At 43.0% G+C, this 13,541-nt stretch overlaps 1 protein-coding gene across 16 annotated transcripts in view; it reads right to left on the bottom strand.

The window, feature by feature from the left end:
* CAMK2G (calcium/calmodulin dependent protein kinase II gamma) overlaps nucleotides 1–13,541 on the bottom strand; it is a 111,612-nt gene that overhangs the window by 34,627 nt on the left and 63,444 nt on the right. For all 16 annotated transcript variants that reach the window (XM_072340744.1, XM_072340743.1, XM_072340751.1 and 13 more), the window contains exons 6-12: nucleotides 11,615–11,687; nucleotides 8,242–8,344; nucleotides 7,253–7,336; nucleotides 6,319–6,413; nucleotides 3,697–3,819; nucleotides 1,362–1,445; nucleotides 690–732 (exon numbers count right to left, since the gene is read on the bottom strand). In XM_072340744.1, the coding sequence (XP_072196845.1) occupies nucleotides 690–732; nucleotides 1,362–1,445; nucleotides 3,697–3,819; nucleotides 6,319–6,413; nucleotides 7,253–7,336; nucleotides 8,242–8,344; nucleotides 11,615–11,687 (605 nt within the window). The remainder of the gene's footprint in view (nucleotides 1–689; nucleotides 733–1,361; nucleotides 1,446–3,696; nucleotides 3,820–6,318; nucleotides 6,414–7,252; nucleotides 7,337–8,241; nucleotides 8,345–11,614; nucleotides 11,688–13,541) is intronic.

Raw genomic sequence — 13,541 nt, 5'->3', positions numbered from 1 at the left:
AAAGCACTTGCAGATAGATGTTTTCCACCCAAATGGAAGTGAACACATAAGGTAAGAGTGCACCACATAAACGTGCTGAGCCAGGACAATCATCTTGCAAAAAGTACTGATTTGCATGCTGAGATCTGTGTCTCCACTAAGTGCACTACGTAATGCAGTTGAGTGGGAGCCAGACTACCAGTTATTAAGCTTGAAAGGATGAAAACCACTTCTGAGACTCCAAAAAGAACAGCTCTAATAGTTAGATGCTTCAGACTCCTTTTTGTTGAGTCAAAGTAATACAATACTCAAATAGCTCCTGCTCCCATTCTCACCAACAACATTATTTGCTCTGTGTCCCTGCCACAAATCTAAAAGAATCACTGCTAATGAGCAAATATTCCTGACTCTTATTGGTTTCAGACAATAAAACTGATAAATGCCAGCTAGAACTTTCCCAAAATTACAAAACAGCATTAGGGGATTGTTCCAGCTGACTCTTGTACCAGACTACAGCTTCAAGCGCTCCTCCTCAAACAAATCACTCCTTTTCTCACACTGGTCACCAGCCAAGGCAATATGACCACTCTTACATCAGGATGAGCTTTGAGCATGTTTCCTCCCACCTTACCCAACCACAGAAAGGTTTAAACACCCCATAACTCACACAAATCAAAATGAGAGAAGGAATGGAAACAGTGAAAGTTTACCTGAAAAATTCCGAGACACAAGCATCGTTGTGAGGATTGCACCCTGTGAGGGAGAAAAAGCAGGGATAACAGACAGTGTCACTCACCTCAGGAAGAGGCTTACCCATGGAGAACAGAATGAATTAGGTACCAAAAAACAGAGGCATACTAGTGCTACTCTGCAAAGCCCTAGGATCTCCAGTATGTGGCTGCTCGACTTGGCATGAGACCGCTCAGTCTTGCCTTTCTAGAGCAGCTGCTAAAGGCTGAGGAGGATATAGCCTTGGAGATCTAAAATGGCACCATGTACAGTGTTCAGACACTCACTTGCCTCCTAGCTTGCAAGTAGCTGCTCCGCACAAAATCCAGAGGCTTTCCTTAGCTACAGGCATCCGATATGCTATTACTACGAGGTGGAGAGTGATCACAACTAAAAATCAGCTAATTTTTAAATTCTACTTTCATGCAGAGAAGTAAAAGACATGATTATACAGCACAGCAGCAAAGGAAGCTTGCAGTTTTGGAGAAAGAAACTACACAGCTCCTCAATACAACTTCTTAGCACCTTGTACTAGAGTCAAGGTACTTCACTAATATTAGTGAGCTAATCATAACAAATATTTTGCCACTAAAGCATTAACCTCAACTTCAGAATGTTAACAACAACCTACCCACCAGTTATGATACACTTACCTTCAGCTTCCTTCTAGCATTGAACTTTCTCAAGCATTCCACAGTCTCCTGCCTGTGCATCATTGAAGCAACAGTAGATCGTTGCTGAAAAACAGGAACAGAAAAATAAACCAGCAACTTAGTCTAACTAAATCATCTTGGGGAATTCTCCTCACTAGCACATCATCATAATATGGAAACCAACATGGCTGAACCTCTTATCACTGCATGACTGCAAAACACCGTGGCCAATTCATAGCTTACAAACTTCCCAAACTAGCAGAAAATGTCTAGTCAGGATGACCATTACAGGACTGTGCCTAAGAAACAATGTGGCTCAAGTACAAGTGAGTATCAATGCTCTATGTCTCCCACACACATTATGGGTCAAAATACTAATAAGGCAAAGTCAAACTAACAAGCACACCCATGAAGGTCTGACTTGGAGACACTACAGAAAATATACAGATTGCATTATGAACAGCCTCCAATGGAAAATTCCAAGCAGTAAGTAAATATTAGAGAGTGGCAGCCGTCCTGGTAACTCCTTGCACCTAAGTGCCTGACTAACAGAGACCTCAACATCTTTTCATCAATTTTGCAAAAATAGATTTTCAGTGTCTAAGAGAAATAACAATATAGATATATTACATCAGTGCAAAAACCAGGGCGTAATCTCCAGCCAGTGATGCACACCTGTCACCCATAGTAGACTGGGATCCCATCAGCTGCAAAAAGAGGACTTCCCAGAAGTGCTGACAGTCATTTAGAGCACATGAGGAAAACAGAGACTGATGCTGCCAGGCATTTAGAACACATGAGGAAACCAGAGACTAATGCCAAAGTAGCTGTCGCTCATGCACAGAGCTGCAAGCCTGTATTCCCTTTACAAGGACAGTGGGAGAACGACTAACTTGGCAGATTAGACTGTACAGGCCAGCCATTACCTTTCTTCTGCTTGGAAGAAAATATGCAATGCACAAGAGAACTATAAACCACACTCAGATTCAGCTAGCTCCATAGGAAATCTCTGCTTTCATCCTGACTTTGAACTAGTCATCTGCTGCACTATGCACCACGGTGTGGAAGGAGAAATCAGCTAAGCTGAGATCCACAACAACTTGGATAATCACTATTTAACCAACCTCCTGTGAAGTGACATTGATGTCCACTTGTTCATCTCTGCCTTAAGAAAATCAGGATGTACTTCCAAAGTTTAGAGATGCTAAAATTCAGTCATTCAGATACAACAGTAATACTTTTTCTCACATCTACTTCAGAGCAATATATCTCCAGTATGAAGGCCTATGTTGTGTCTATGTAGACCACAAATGGCTATGAAGTGAAATCAAACTCCTCATAACTCAGAGAATTAAAGCCTTTCTTTCACCATTTTATATTACGTCATCATGGAGAGCGAGCTATTGTATATACAGTTTTAGTTACAGGCACTGGAACAAATGTTAAATATACAGGAGCCGTTATTGATGACAAACATGCACAGAGTGAAAAAAAGCCCTCAGAGATGCACAAAGTCTCAGCTAGTGTAAAATCTTGACTTCCAAGTAACTCATTGCTTGACAGCTCACTCTGTTACACAGATATTCACATAAATAAGGTTAAATAGCTAATTCATTGTTTTGTGGAGGAAGGAAAAATTACCACAATTTCTGAAGTACAAATGAGTTAAGAAACACATCAGACACATAGAAAGCAGAAGTATGTTACAGTATTACAACAGCATCTGCTTAGACTTAGCTGGAAATAATCTTCAGAGATTAAAGAAAAAAAAAAACAAACAAAAACTGTGCCACTGCTGCCCTTCCCTGTGCCCACTCACAGCTACATTCTAGGATTTCCTTGTCCACTTTGCAAAATATGAAGAATACCCATGTGTAGAATCTAGCAGTGCAAAAAAAACTACATAGGAAGGACCGCAAAAGACCTTCCACTGCTTTGAAATTTACAACCAGTTACGCTGAAACACAGCAGAAATGTTCCAGCATCGCAAAGATGTAGTGCAATAAACTGAAGCTTAAGATGAAGAACAAAATAATCCTAAAATATTTTGCCTGTTGCATCTGACATTTTAGGATGATATGTACTGGGATTGGAGATGTGGAGAAAAACAGAAACTACTGACATTCAACAAGACTTGTAAAAGAAAGAGGCATTCATTTTTTCCTACAATGGCAATAAAAGCACTACAGCATGACGAAGCTGGCTTGTTGAAGGTCAGCCTCCAAAAATCACAGTCTGATAGATTTATAGTACTCTGAGCTCCTCTGCAACTAAGTCTTGATGTGTCAGTTCAGGGTAAACTACAAGTCAAAGTGTAGCAGAGAAAAACACTTACGCAGACCCATGGATGCTTGAGAGCCTGGTCAGCTGTGATGCGCTTTGCTGGGTTTATTGTCAGCATCTGGTTGATCAAATTCTTTGCTTCGGGAGTCACAGTGTCCCACTCAGGTGATGGGAACTGAAAGAGGAAGAAAGGACAGATGATGAACTGAAAATATCCTCTCCTACTAGCAAAAGAGATTCTCTCTTCTAAACAACTGAACTCCAGCTTTTGCCCTTTTAATACCAGCAAATCAAAAAAATGAATCCAGCAAATGAAATATACCAGACACTAGGACATACCTGTACCATTCATCAGACACAGGCAGGTGTCTCATCACTCGTACCTCTGAACTTCTTTCATACTCAACAGTCAAAGTAAAGTCATAGGTCTTTTTGACAGAGTTCTGACATAAAGACAAGCACTATGTTCTTTTATCCTACCTTGCTCTTTCTCCAACACACAAAGAAGCTGTAACAGCATATACAAAAGTCACAAACATAACTGCACCAAAGCTTCATGAAAGCAATAACCACTGACACAAAAATTCCATCACGTATATCTCCCCTACCATAAAGCACAGCATACTGGAACAATCCCAGTCACTTAGGCCTAGCAATGCATTGGCAAGTTGTTTGCAAGCATTTATCATACAAAAAAACATTACTCAGGGAGCAAAAGAAGCGCTATAGCAGAGGGGAACACAGAAGCATGGAAACAAAGAAAATAATCTCAAACAGTTTTAGCTGCTGGTCATGGAGGAGAGGGCTACTCCTCTCTCCTGTGATTCCAGATGAGATGTTTACACCATCCTCCAGATTCTTGCATGTGGTACAGATGACAGCATGATAATATGAAATGTGATAAGTTTCACTCTTATGTATCTATCGTTCAAACATGGGTGAACTTGAGACCACAAAGATAATTGCTGTTGGGTTACATGTTCCCTGACTTTAAAGAAGCAGGGAGGGGGAGACTGATCTATCCCAAGACAACTTTCTTACATACTTTCTTAAGTTTATCCCATTTCTTTTTTCCTGCATCTTGTATGTTGCTCTGTTGGATCATGAAAATGCACTCATATCTGATTTATCAGCTTACTTCTGCATTCTCAGACATCAGCAAGATATTACACAATTTGCTCTGAAAACACTGAAGGAGGCTACTCAAAAATGATAATAGCTCTCAACCAGGACACTTCCCACACACTCTAACCCTGAAATATTCGTAACAATGTCTTGCAGAACCCCTCTCCAATAGCACAAGGCCCAGTTTACAATTGTCACTGCCTCCACAGGTAATAGATAAAAGTCCAGTGCTGGGGGATAAGGACATCAGGGAGTATGCGCTAGTAAAACCTGAGCTGTTTTCTGCCACACAGACAAGGGGAAGAATCTACTGTAATCTCTTCTTCTAGACAAGAATTCAAAAACAAGTTGACAAAGTATTGGAGGCACAGGGACCAGGCAATTCATTCCTCATGATCTACAGAAAGTGTTGGCTATTTAATCCCTGAAGTGCTTTGAAAATCCCCACCTACGTAATTAGTACAAAATCACTTCAAATGAGAACAAGCAACACAGAAAGAACACAGCAACAAAAGGGGCAGGAAGGCAAGAGACAAACACACATCCATTTAAAGCTATCAAATATGAATACATCACTTTCTTCTCTCTCAGGAAGCCACTGAGCCAAGACACAGGGTAGGGCAGATCTTTGTTCTCACCAGTATAGCAGCTCTCATGGTCTCAGGCTCCCAATCTGAGAGGCAGATGAGGTCCATCAGAACCTCAGATCCCTCTCCCCATCTAAGCCCCAAGGCAGCCCAACAAAATGAACTCTCCAACTGCCTCTTAGTACTCACATCTGCAGGCTAATATTTCTAGGAATTCCTTTTCTCCTCCCAAGCCTCTCTTCATGTGGAAGGACTTAATTCAAACATTCAAACTGTTACGTCCAGACCATATTCTACATAATCTTTGCTCCCCAATGCTAATCTCTTTCCTACTCCTTTCCTTCAGGCACCTCCTGCATCTCAAGTTTTGCCATTCTCTGAGAACTACTCCAGAAGTGCCTGGTTTTCACTACATACTCCAACCCAACATGCTGATCCCTCCACAAAAACACTCCTCCAAAGGCTCTTGCCAGCCAAGTCTTCTCACTGGGCTCCACACAGTTCACTGCTGGAGTAAATTCCACTGCACCACAGAGAAGACAGGTGGCCTTAATGTAAGCTATGATTCTCCAGAACAGTTCCCAACACTTTTAACTAGACCTTGATTAAGACCGGCTTCTTCAGTCTATCTTCCTTTTGCTCCCCTTAGAGCATTAACATTGCCTACATGTTCAGCACTCTGTGGCAAACACAGTAGAAAACACCATTGTCCACCATCTCCATTTCCAGCTCTGCATTTCCCTAATGACCAACAATGTCTCGATGCCCTCTGCGATGCTGTCCACATATCCTCTCAGTAGCCCCAAACAGGACTGTATCCCAGGTAGAGAAGACGAGATGTATGAACACGCCAAACATCATTTTGCACAGTAGCTTGGGGCCTGCTGCTGGACGCCAAGATAATGCCATGTTTTGGATGGCTTCTAGACCCATGCAGGTACTCAGCAAGAAAGTGCCCTTACGTCATAGGCTCCGGCTTTGATCTGCTGATAGAGTTTGTGCTGATCTTCATCCCAAAAGGGAGGGTACCCCACTAGTAATATGTACAGAATCACTCCTGGGAGGGAGAGACACAGATACACTCTGGTTAGGCTAATATGCCAATTACTCCTTCAGCCCATCTACCTTCCCTCTTGACAGTCCCCAAGGCAATGACTACTCTAGATCTTCACTTGTCATCATAGTTAGTTCTCCAAGGTACTAAAAGACAGTACGAACTTCTCCTCTTTTGAATTGCATCTTGGCACTTCATGTTCAGTTCTTAACCCCAGCCATCAGGAGCTAGAACAGGTGCATGATGTCCTTTACCCTCCTCCCCCATTATCTTGGCTGGTGAGCCACAACTCCCAGCTGCTTTCATGATAAATGAAGTCACATCCCCTGGGGTTGCTGCGCAGCAGGGGACTTTTTAGGAAGGAATCAGTTTTTAGATGCTTGCTGTGCACGGTCTTGGGACAAAAATGTCATTGATAAAACTATCACTCCTGGCCTGCAGAGAACTGTACAGTCCACATCAAGTAACACAGATATCACATGCCTCTAAACTTATCAGTCTCAGATATATTTACAGCTCTGTTCAGTATTCCATTTTCTACAGTTAGTGTGATAGGAAATTGCTGCAGTGGCCTAAAAACAACTGACTCCGCAAAGCACAGAACAGCTCTATCTCAAGTTTCATGCATCTGATGGATGGCCTGAAGAAAGAATTAGGAGCCAGAATCAAAGGAGTTTAGGCTCAAGCAGTAACTCCATCTACACAGGGTGCTTATTCTCAAGTGTCTTCATCTCTCCACCCAACTAGGAGCACTGTGCACCCTCCCAGCAATAGGCTGTAAGGAATTGCTCCTGTATTTGAAAAGGTTGTGTAAAGTATAAAATATTTGGACAGAATCTTACCACATGCCCATATATCGACTGGTTTTCCATAAGGATCTTTTCTTAAGACTTCAGGGGAGAGGTAACCTGGAGTGCCAGCAAACCCTGCCAGGGAATGGATGACATGAAGTACAGTCCTCAAGCAGAACAGGATATTATCATATCATAAAATCCACTATCCATAACTTTCAAAACCTAGTATCCCCAACCCCATGTTTGACAAGGCTACCTGTAGGTAGACCAACAGAAAGAGACAAAACAATAGAACTTAAAAAAAAAAAAATAAAGAAAAAGAGAAAGAGAGAAAGAAAGAAAGCCACACGAGGCTGAGCATCTACGTATTGCAGAAAGAACAGAAAAACAGAAAAGAGGGAGGGAGCATGGCAACTAGCTGGGCACAAACTCGTACACTGTACATCCCATATGCTTCACATCAGAGTTACGTGTAATGGCTTGGAGTTGGAGAAGGCTAGACATAGCTGGGACATATCCCATTACCAAATGGTGTGGGCAGATCAGGAGAAGTAGCTGTCTCTCCAGAATCTCCACAGCACTGTGGAGTCTCAGAGCTGACGTTAAGCGTGAGAAGATCTCATTTCTAATTATGTTTTACCTAAACAAAGATACAGTAAAGATCCAAATGTGCCTGAGAAGGCCAGTTCAAGTGCATTTCTGTAAAATGACCAAACAAAATTCCAGATCTCTGCACTCCTAAGTCATAGGAAAGTTTGGATCAGGGTCTAAACTTAGCAGTTGCATTCACCTCTGACGCTAGCATCTACTAAACAATAACAGAAAAACGGAGGAATACATGGACATTTTTTTCTGTCATTCTGTCTTTCCTCTACTGCGCAGAGGCTCATGTCTGAGGACATAGAGGCTGGGATGGTGAAAGTAGCTATGCTAAATGCACGCGAAAATGCTGGAAGAGCTGAGAGAGAATGCCTAGGGTGGGTGCAACTCAATCAGTAAAAGGGTGAGCAGAAGTGAGAAACCTCAAACATTCTTACCAAACCAGGCCTGCTGCTCTCCCTGCACTTCAATAGCCAGTCCAAAGTCAGCCAGTTTGACAGCAGCACCTTTACATTTACTTGCCAGTAGCAAATTCTCAGGCTGGGGAGAAGAAAGGAAAAGAAAAAAGGGTGGGGGTAAGAATGAAAGATTGATATCCTCATTTAAACCTCCTATCTTTGCATTCACATCATTAAATTCAATCTGCTGACAGCAGGCACACACTTAAGCTGTTCAGATGAAAGCAGAGCAACAGCAACAAATGGCCTTGACCTAGAGTGGCAGAAAATCTTCAAATCTAATACAAATCCTCTATAGGAGTTGGAGCCTCTCCCAGTCCAGCCCATATGTTACAAGCTGACACCAGAGGGCACTGACAGTACAGTTCCTGAAGCACAGAACCCAAAATTTATTTTTGTAATCCCTGAAGAAAGTAATGTGAAGCAAGGGAGGAGAATGGGATGCAGCAGATACAATCTACAGTGATGTTTCTCCCTGTGAACATTACATAGTCCTCAAGGCACTGGAAAAGTAAATATGATGCTAATAGGGTCTGCCAAATACGGAGCTATAATGTGGGATGGCATCATCTAGATAGGCAGTAGCTTTCATCCCTTACAGAAAAAGCCTCAACCTCAAACTGGCAACAACACTGAGTGCTCTTGTTTGCTGCAAATCCTTACATACAGTAGTAAATATGGTGTCATGCTACTGCCATTACCACCTGTACTATGTGCAACCATGTCACTTGCTCCAGGTGCCAGGAATGGGAGACAGACTACTTCTCCCCATCATGTGAATCTCACTTGAGTCATAATTCTGTTGTGTTCCAGTTGAAGACTTCAGCAGAAGTCTCTGTACAGCTCCAAGAATTGTACCAAGACAGTCAAGCAGCTTCCTCTGTAGCACCACATCAGCTAGTTACAACAGACTAATTGAAAGCTCAAAGGCTTTAAGGTGGTGGCTATTACAGATCATCAGGAAACACAACGGAGACAAGGAACGACAAATGTCATTTCACATCTTGCTCCTTTCTGATCATTTGTGCAATTCATTTCAACTTGAGTTTTTAACCCAGACAGATGGAAGCCTGGAAATACAGAAATGAGACTTCATCTCTGTTTCACAAATCTAATGAAGCTGTGTTTTTGCATCCTGATCTCCACTTTCATCCCCCTGAAACACTCCATCCCTGTTCTGCCTGACAGGAATGAGATGCTATGCTCATTCACACACCTTAGAAGTACTGGACACATTCCTTGCTTTTGCTCTGAAAGAAAGGAGGAAAACTTCGCCCATCACAGCCCTTGCCATAAATGACATGAAAATAAGGGGAACTGGTTCTCAATAAACTTTGATGGCACAATTTTTTCACTATGTGGAAAAGCCTGTGTTAATTAAGCTATGAAAATTCACCAGTATAAACAAGTCCTTAAAGCAGTAGACCAGTGAAGTATTCTGAAAATCCCTCTGAACTTCAGGTCACACTTAGGCTTGGCCTGAAACACTGAAATTTAGGTCAAGCTTGTGCCAGCTAAGCATCATTTCCTTCTAAACTACAGCTACAAACACTGCAAGGCTAACAGTGTTTATCATCCATGCATGTTTGCCTACACACACTTTTTGTAAGGAATGAATGCACTTTTTGTAAGGAATGAATGCATTCCTCAGTTTCTTACTGTCTTGTCCCTATGGGTAGTTTGATATTCTAAATTCTTTTGGAGAACAAGAGCCAGAATACCAGTTTACAAAAGCTGCAAGAGACAACTTCACATGAAGCAAGCTCTGCAGTTATTATACACTGACTCTGAAAGGCCAAGCTTTTGGCAAAGAGCTATGACATTAAATAAGGAGCATGAGATCAATTATTTCTAAAAGGAATGGATAATCCTCAGGCCTGGAATGTTTCAGTGAATTGGAGGAAGCAACACAAGAAATATATTAAGTACTGTGGAGAGCGTCTAGTTTTAAACAAGATAACAACTAACACAAACGAAACTTGGGAAGCAAAATAGGTGATGTGGAAACACAGGATACAAAAGAAAACTTACAGCATCTTGCATTAGAAAACACTACCTCTTTTCACAGAAGCCCTAATTTTGGGCAGTAGTGCCTCTTGGAAGTTGCCCTTCTCATGGGCAGGTATCAGCTCTAAACTCTGAGCAGCCATTCCGCACTAGACAACTGTCCACAGTGCTCTGAATCAGAAAGCCAAGAGTGTTGTATGGGAGACTGCCAGAAACACTAAGAGCTACTATCTGCCCACTAGATGAAAACATTGGTTTGGGTTGAAAGACACCATAAAGATCTACTTCCAATCTCCATGCTGTAGGCAGGAACACCTTCCACTCAGTTCAGGATGTGGCAGAACACTGCCACTGAGCTTGCAACACATTTTTACTTCTCCCTTTGCAATGTGCTCTAGGTATCCCTGCTTGAAGCAGGCAAGTTGGACTAGATGATCCCAAGTAGTCCCTTCCAACCTCAACCATTCTGTGACTCTATCAAAATATTTTTATACCTGTTATGTGCTGTATAACAATCTAGAACCAACACTAGTAGCAGGTGTCATCCTGCATTAATTTCACTGGACCACTGGTGGTCATCACCATCCCCACTTTAGACAGAGGAGGCTGCAGGGCCGGTAGACCTTCTTGCACAAGCCTCTTTGTTCTGGAGCCTGCCCAGCTCCCAGAGTACAGCTAGCACCACACATGAAGAGAGTTTTAAGTAACACCACTGTGGGGACTCTGGGTCTATAAATGTGTCAAAGTGGCAGACGGCTGATTTACTTGTTGTTCTACTAGCCAGCAGCTTTGTATTTTGATCAAAAGCTTCTACTGATGAGTAAAGAAAGAAATACCATGAAAAATTCTTGTTGTGCATCTCTGTCCTAGCCCAATGGCATGCGTTTGGCAACAGTGAAGAATAAAAATATACATGTTCTATTTAGACAAACTCATCCTGGCAGATTGAACAGAGAGTGCCCCAGGTCTCTAGAGATCTCTTCAACAGCAGACTAGAAAGCGTCCTTCATTATAATGAATCCTAACCAAACTCTGAAAGTCCACTGCTGTCTGATACCACAACTACCCAATCCAGGAGACTCCCTCAGAGATGTTGAGCACTGACAAAGTTCATGAGGAAAGATAACTTCCTTGGGAACTCAGTACACCCTCTAGAAAAATCTAGTGAATTTGTGCTTCAGGAACAACTGTGCCCAGCTATAGTGAAGGGAAGCAAGATGAAAATAAACAAATAAAGAAAATATAAAAGAGAAGGTCCTGCTAGCTGGCAACGTAATTCCTGTCTTGCCTCTTCCAATGTTGCCCTGGCTGCTCCTCAGCCCCTGTGGCACAGAGGAAATATTACCTTCAAATCCCTGTGCACGATATCATGCTGGTGAATGTGATTCACACTCTCCAGTATCTGATGAATACAGTGGCTGCAAGATAAAGGGAGAGAGACATCGAGTTACGCATGCATATACATATATTTGGCTCTTATCCCAGAGCATTTTCCCAGCTTTTATACTTGTACTATGGAGAGCTGAGGGACCCAGGCTAAATCCTTTGGCTGTACCCACAGGATGCTGCAAGCTCAGTGCTGTCACCATTTAACACTCCCACCCACTCAGCAATAGGATGCTAGACATCCTAGCTACAGCAGGACCAAGCAAGAGCTTCTTGCCTACCTGTCACTGTCCCCTTCCTTTCCTTTCCACTGCACTAAGCATCCCACTAGCTCCCTGAGTCAGTAATGCCCACCCTGCACAGGGAGCTAGGACACACAGGTAGCTGAGAACAGCAGCTGAGACTGGGCACGCAAAGCCCAGCACTTCAGGAAACACTGAACGAGGCTACTCCAAGCACAGAGTAAACTTTAGAAAGCAGCAAACTCCTGCAGTAAGTTCAGGATGAAGACTCCTGGGTGCTTGCCAATTTGCAAAGCTTTAAAAGCAGCATCTCGAGCACTTTACATACACAATGTGCGTGTGTACGCACCCGCTTACTGGGTGCCTTTTAAGTACAGATCCCACTTAAGAGGTTAGCAATTGAAAAGCAGACAGCCTCCGTTGAACACAGCGTGCTGCACTGCCCCAGCTTACAGAAAACTGATGCCTCTGTAACTCTCCTTGTAATCACAGAGAAAAAAAAAAGCAACCCCACATTTACACCTGACACGTTAGAATAGTGCAACACAGCCATGGAAGAGATTCCTGGTTGAAATGATCTATTCTGTCACAGATTTACTCAGCTCTTAGAGTGACTACAGAAAGACACGGGCATTTTGGCAGTCTGCATGTGGGTAACTCCAATGGGTTGTGCCTGTGAGCTCACTGTCCGCTCACTGAATTCTGCTCATCTCAGGGGAACAAATTAAAAATACTTCAGTGAAAGGAAACTGTCTACTGGAAAAGATGGGAAGAGATCAAGAAAAGGAAGGGGAGAGAGGAAGCCCTGTGTATGTTACCCCTGCCTCTCCAGAGCTGGCAGCACAAGCCTCAGGGTTGGAGTCCATGAATATCTTCTTGCTCCCAAAACAAAAATGTATAATTAGAACAGAGCTGAGTCTGAGTGAGAGAGATTTTCTGGCCAAAAATGGCAAAAGTGTGAGGTGTCCCAGGCGAGCCAAGTGCGGCAGATTGGCACAGACCTCGCTCCCTCGCTCTCCCAGCCTGCTCTGGAATTCAGCGCAGCATGGGGGGAGAAAGGGAGGAGGAGTTTCATTCCGTCATCTTATGGGCACTGTGAGTCTTGCCCAGCTTAAAGTCAGAAGTCTGAGCACCCCCAGAAAGGCTCACGTAGCTTCACCCTCTCCCCCAGCAAAAGCAATATTTTCCTGAGCTGTGTCAGTTACAGTCAGCTCTTCATCACTTCAGAGAACAGGCACTGGCAAGAGGGGCAGCGAGGAGGCTGATGATCAAACTCTGAATTTCCCAACTTCAAGCTAGAACAAGCCAAGTGACTGCACATCTGTTTGAGATACCATGCCTATAATCCATATGTACGCCCCAATGAAAACTTCTACAGAGCTTTCAGATCCTCCAGGAGTTCCACCAGTGAGAAGCTCATTGGCCTTGCCCATCAGCAAACAGCTCCCCAGAAAGAGTGCATGGTGCAACACCTCATCTGAAAGCATCATGCAGCGTCCAGAAGAAAGTGGTTGTAAGTGTACCACATGGAAAGCAAATAAGCACCCACAGGCTGCACAAGCATGCAAACATGCCATACTCTTCCCTTCATTACATTCAGGAAAGATATTCTCTCTGTAGTGCTGCTTCCATCCAACCTGGTGT

The sequence above is a fragment of the Excalfactoria chinensis genome, chromosome 6 (genome assembly GCF_039878825.1).
Source record: "Excalfactoria chinensis isolate bCotChi1 chromosome 6, bCotChi1.hap2, whole genome shotgun sequence".
Classification (NCBI taxonomy): domain Eukaryota; kingdom Metazoa; phylum Chordata; class Aves; order Galliformes; family Phasianidae; genus Excalfactoria; species Excalfactoria chinensis.
Note: the sequence above shows the minus strand (reverse complement) of the source record. Positions and strands in the feature narration are given on the sequence as shown.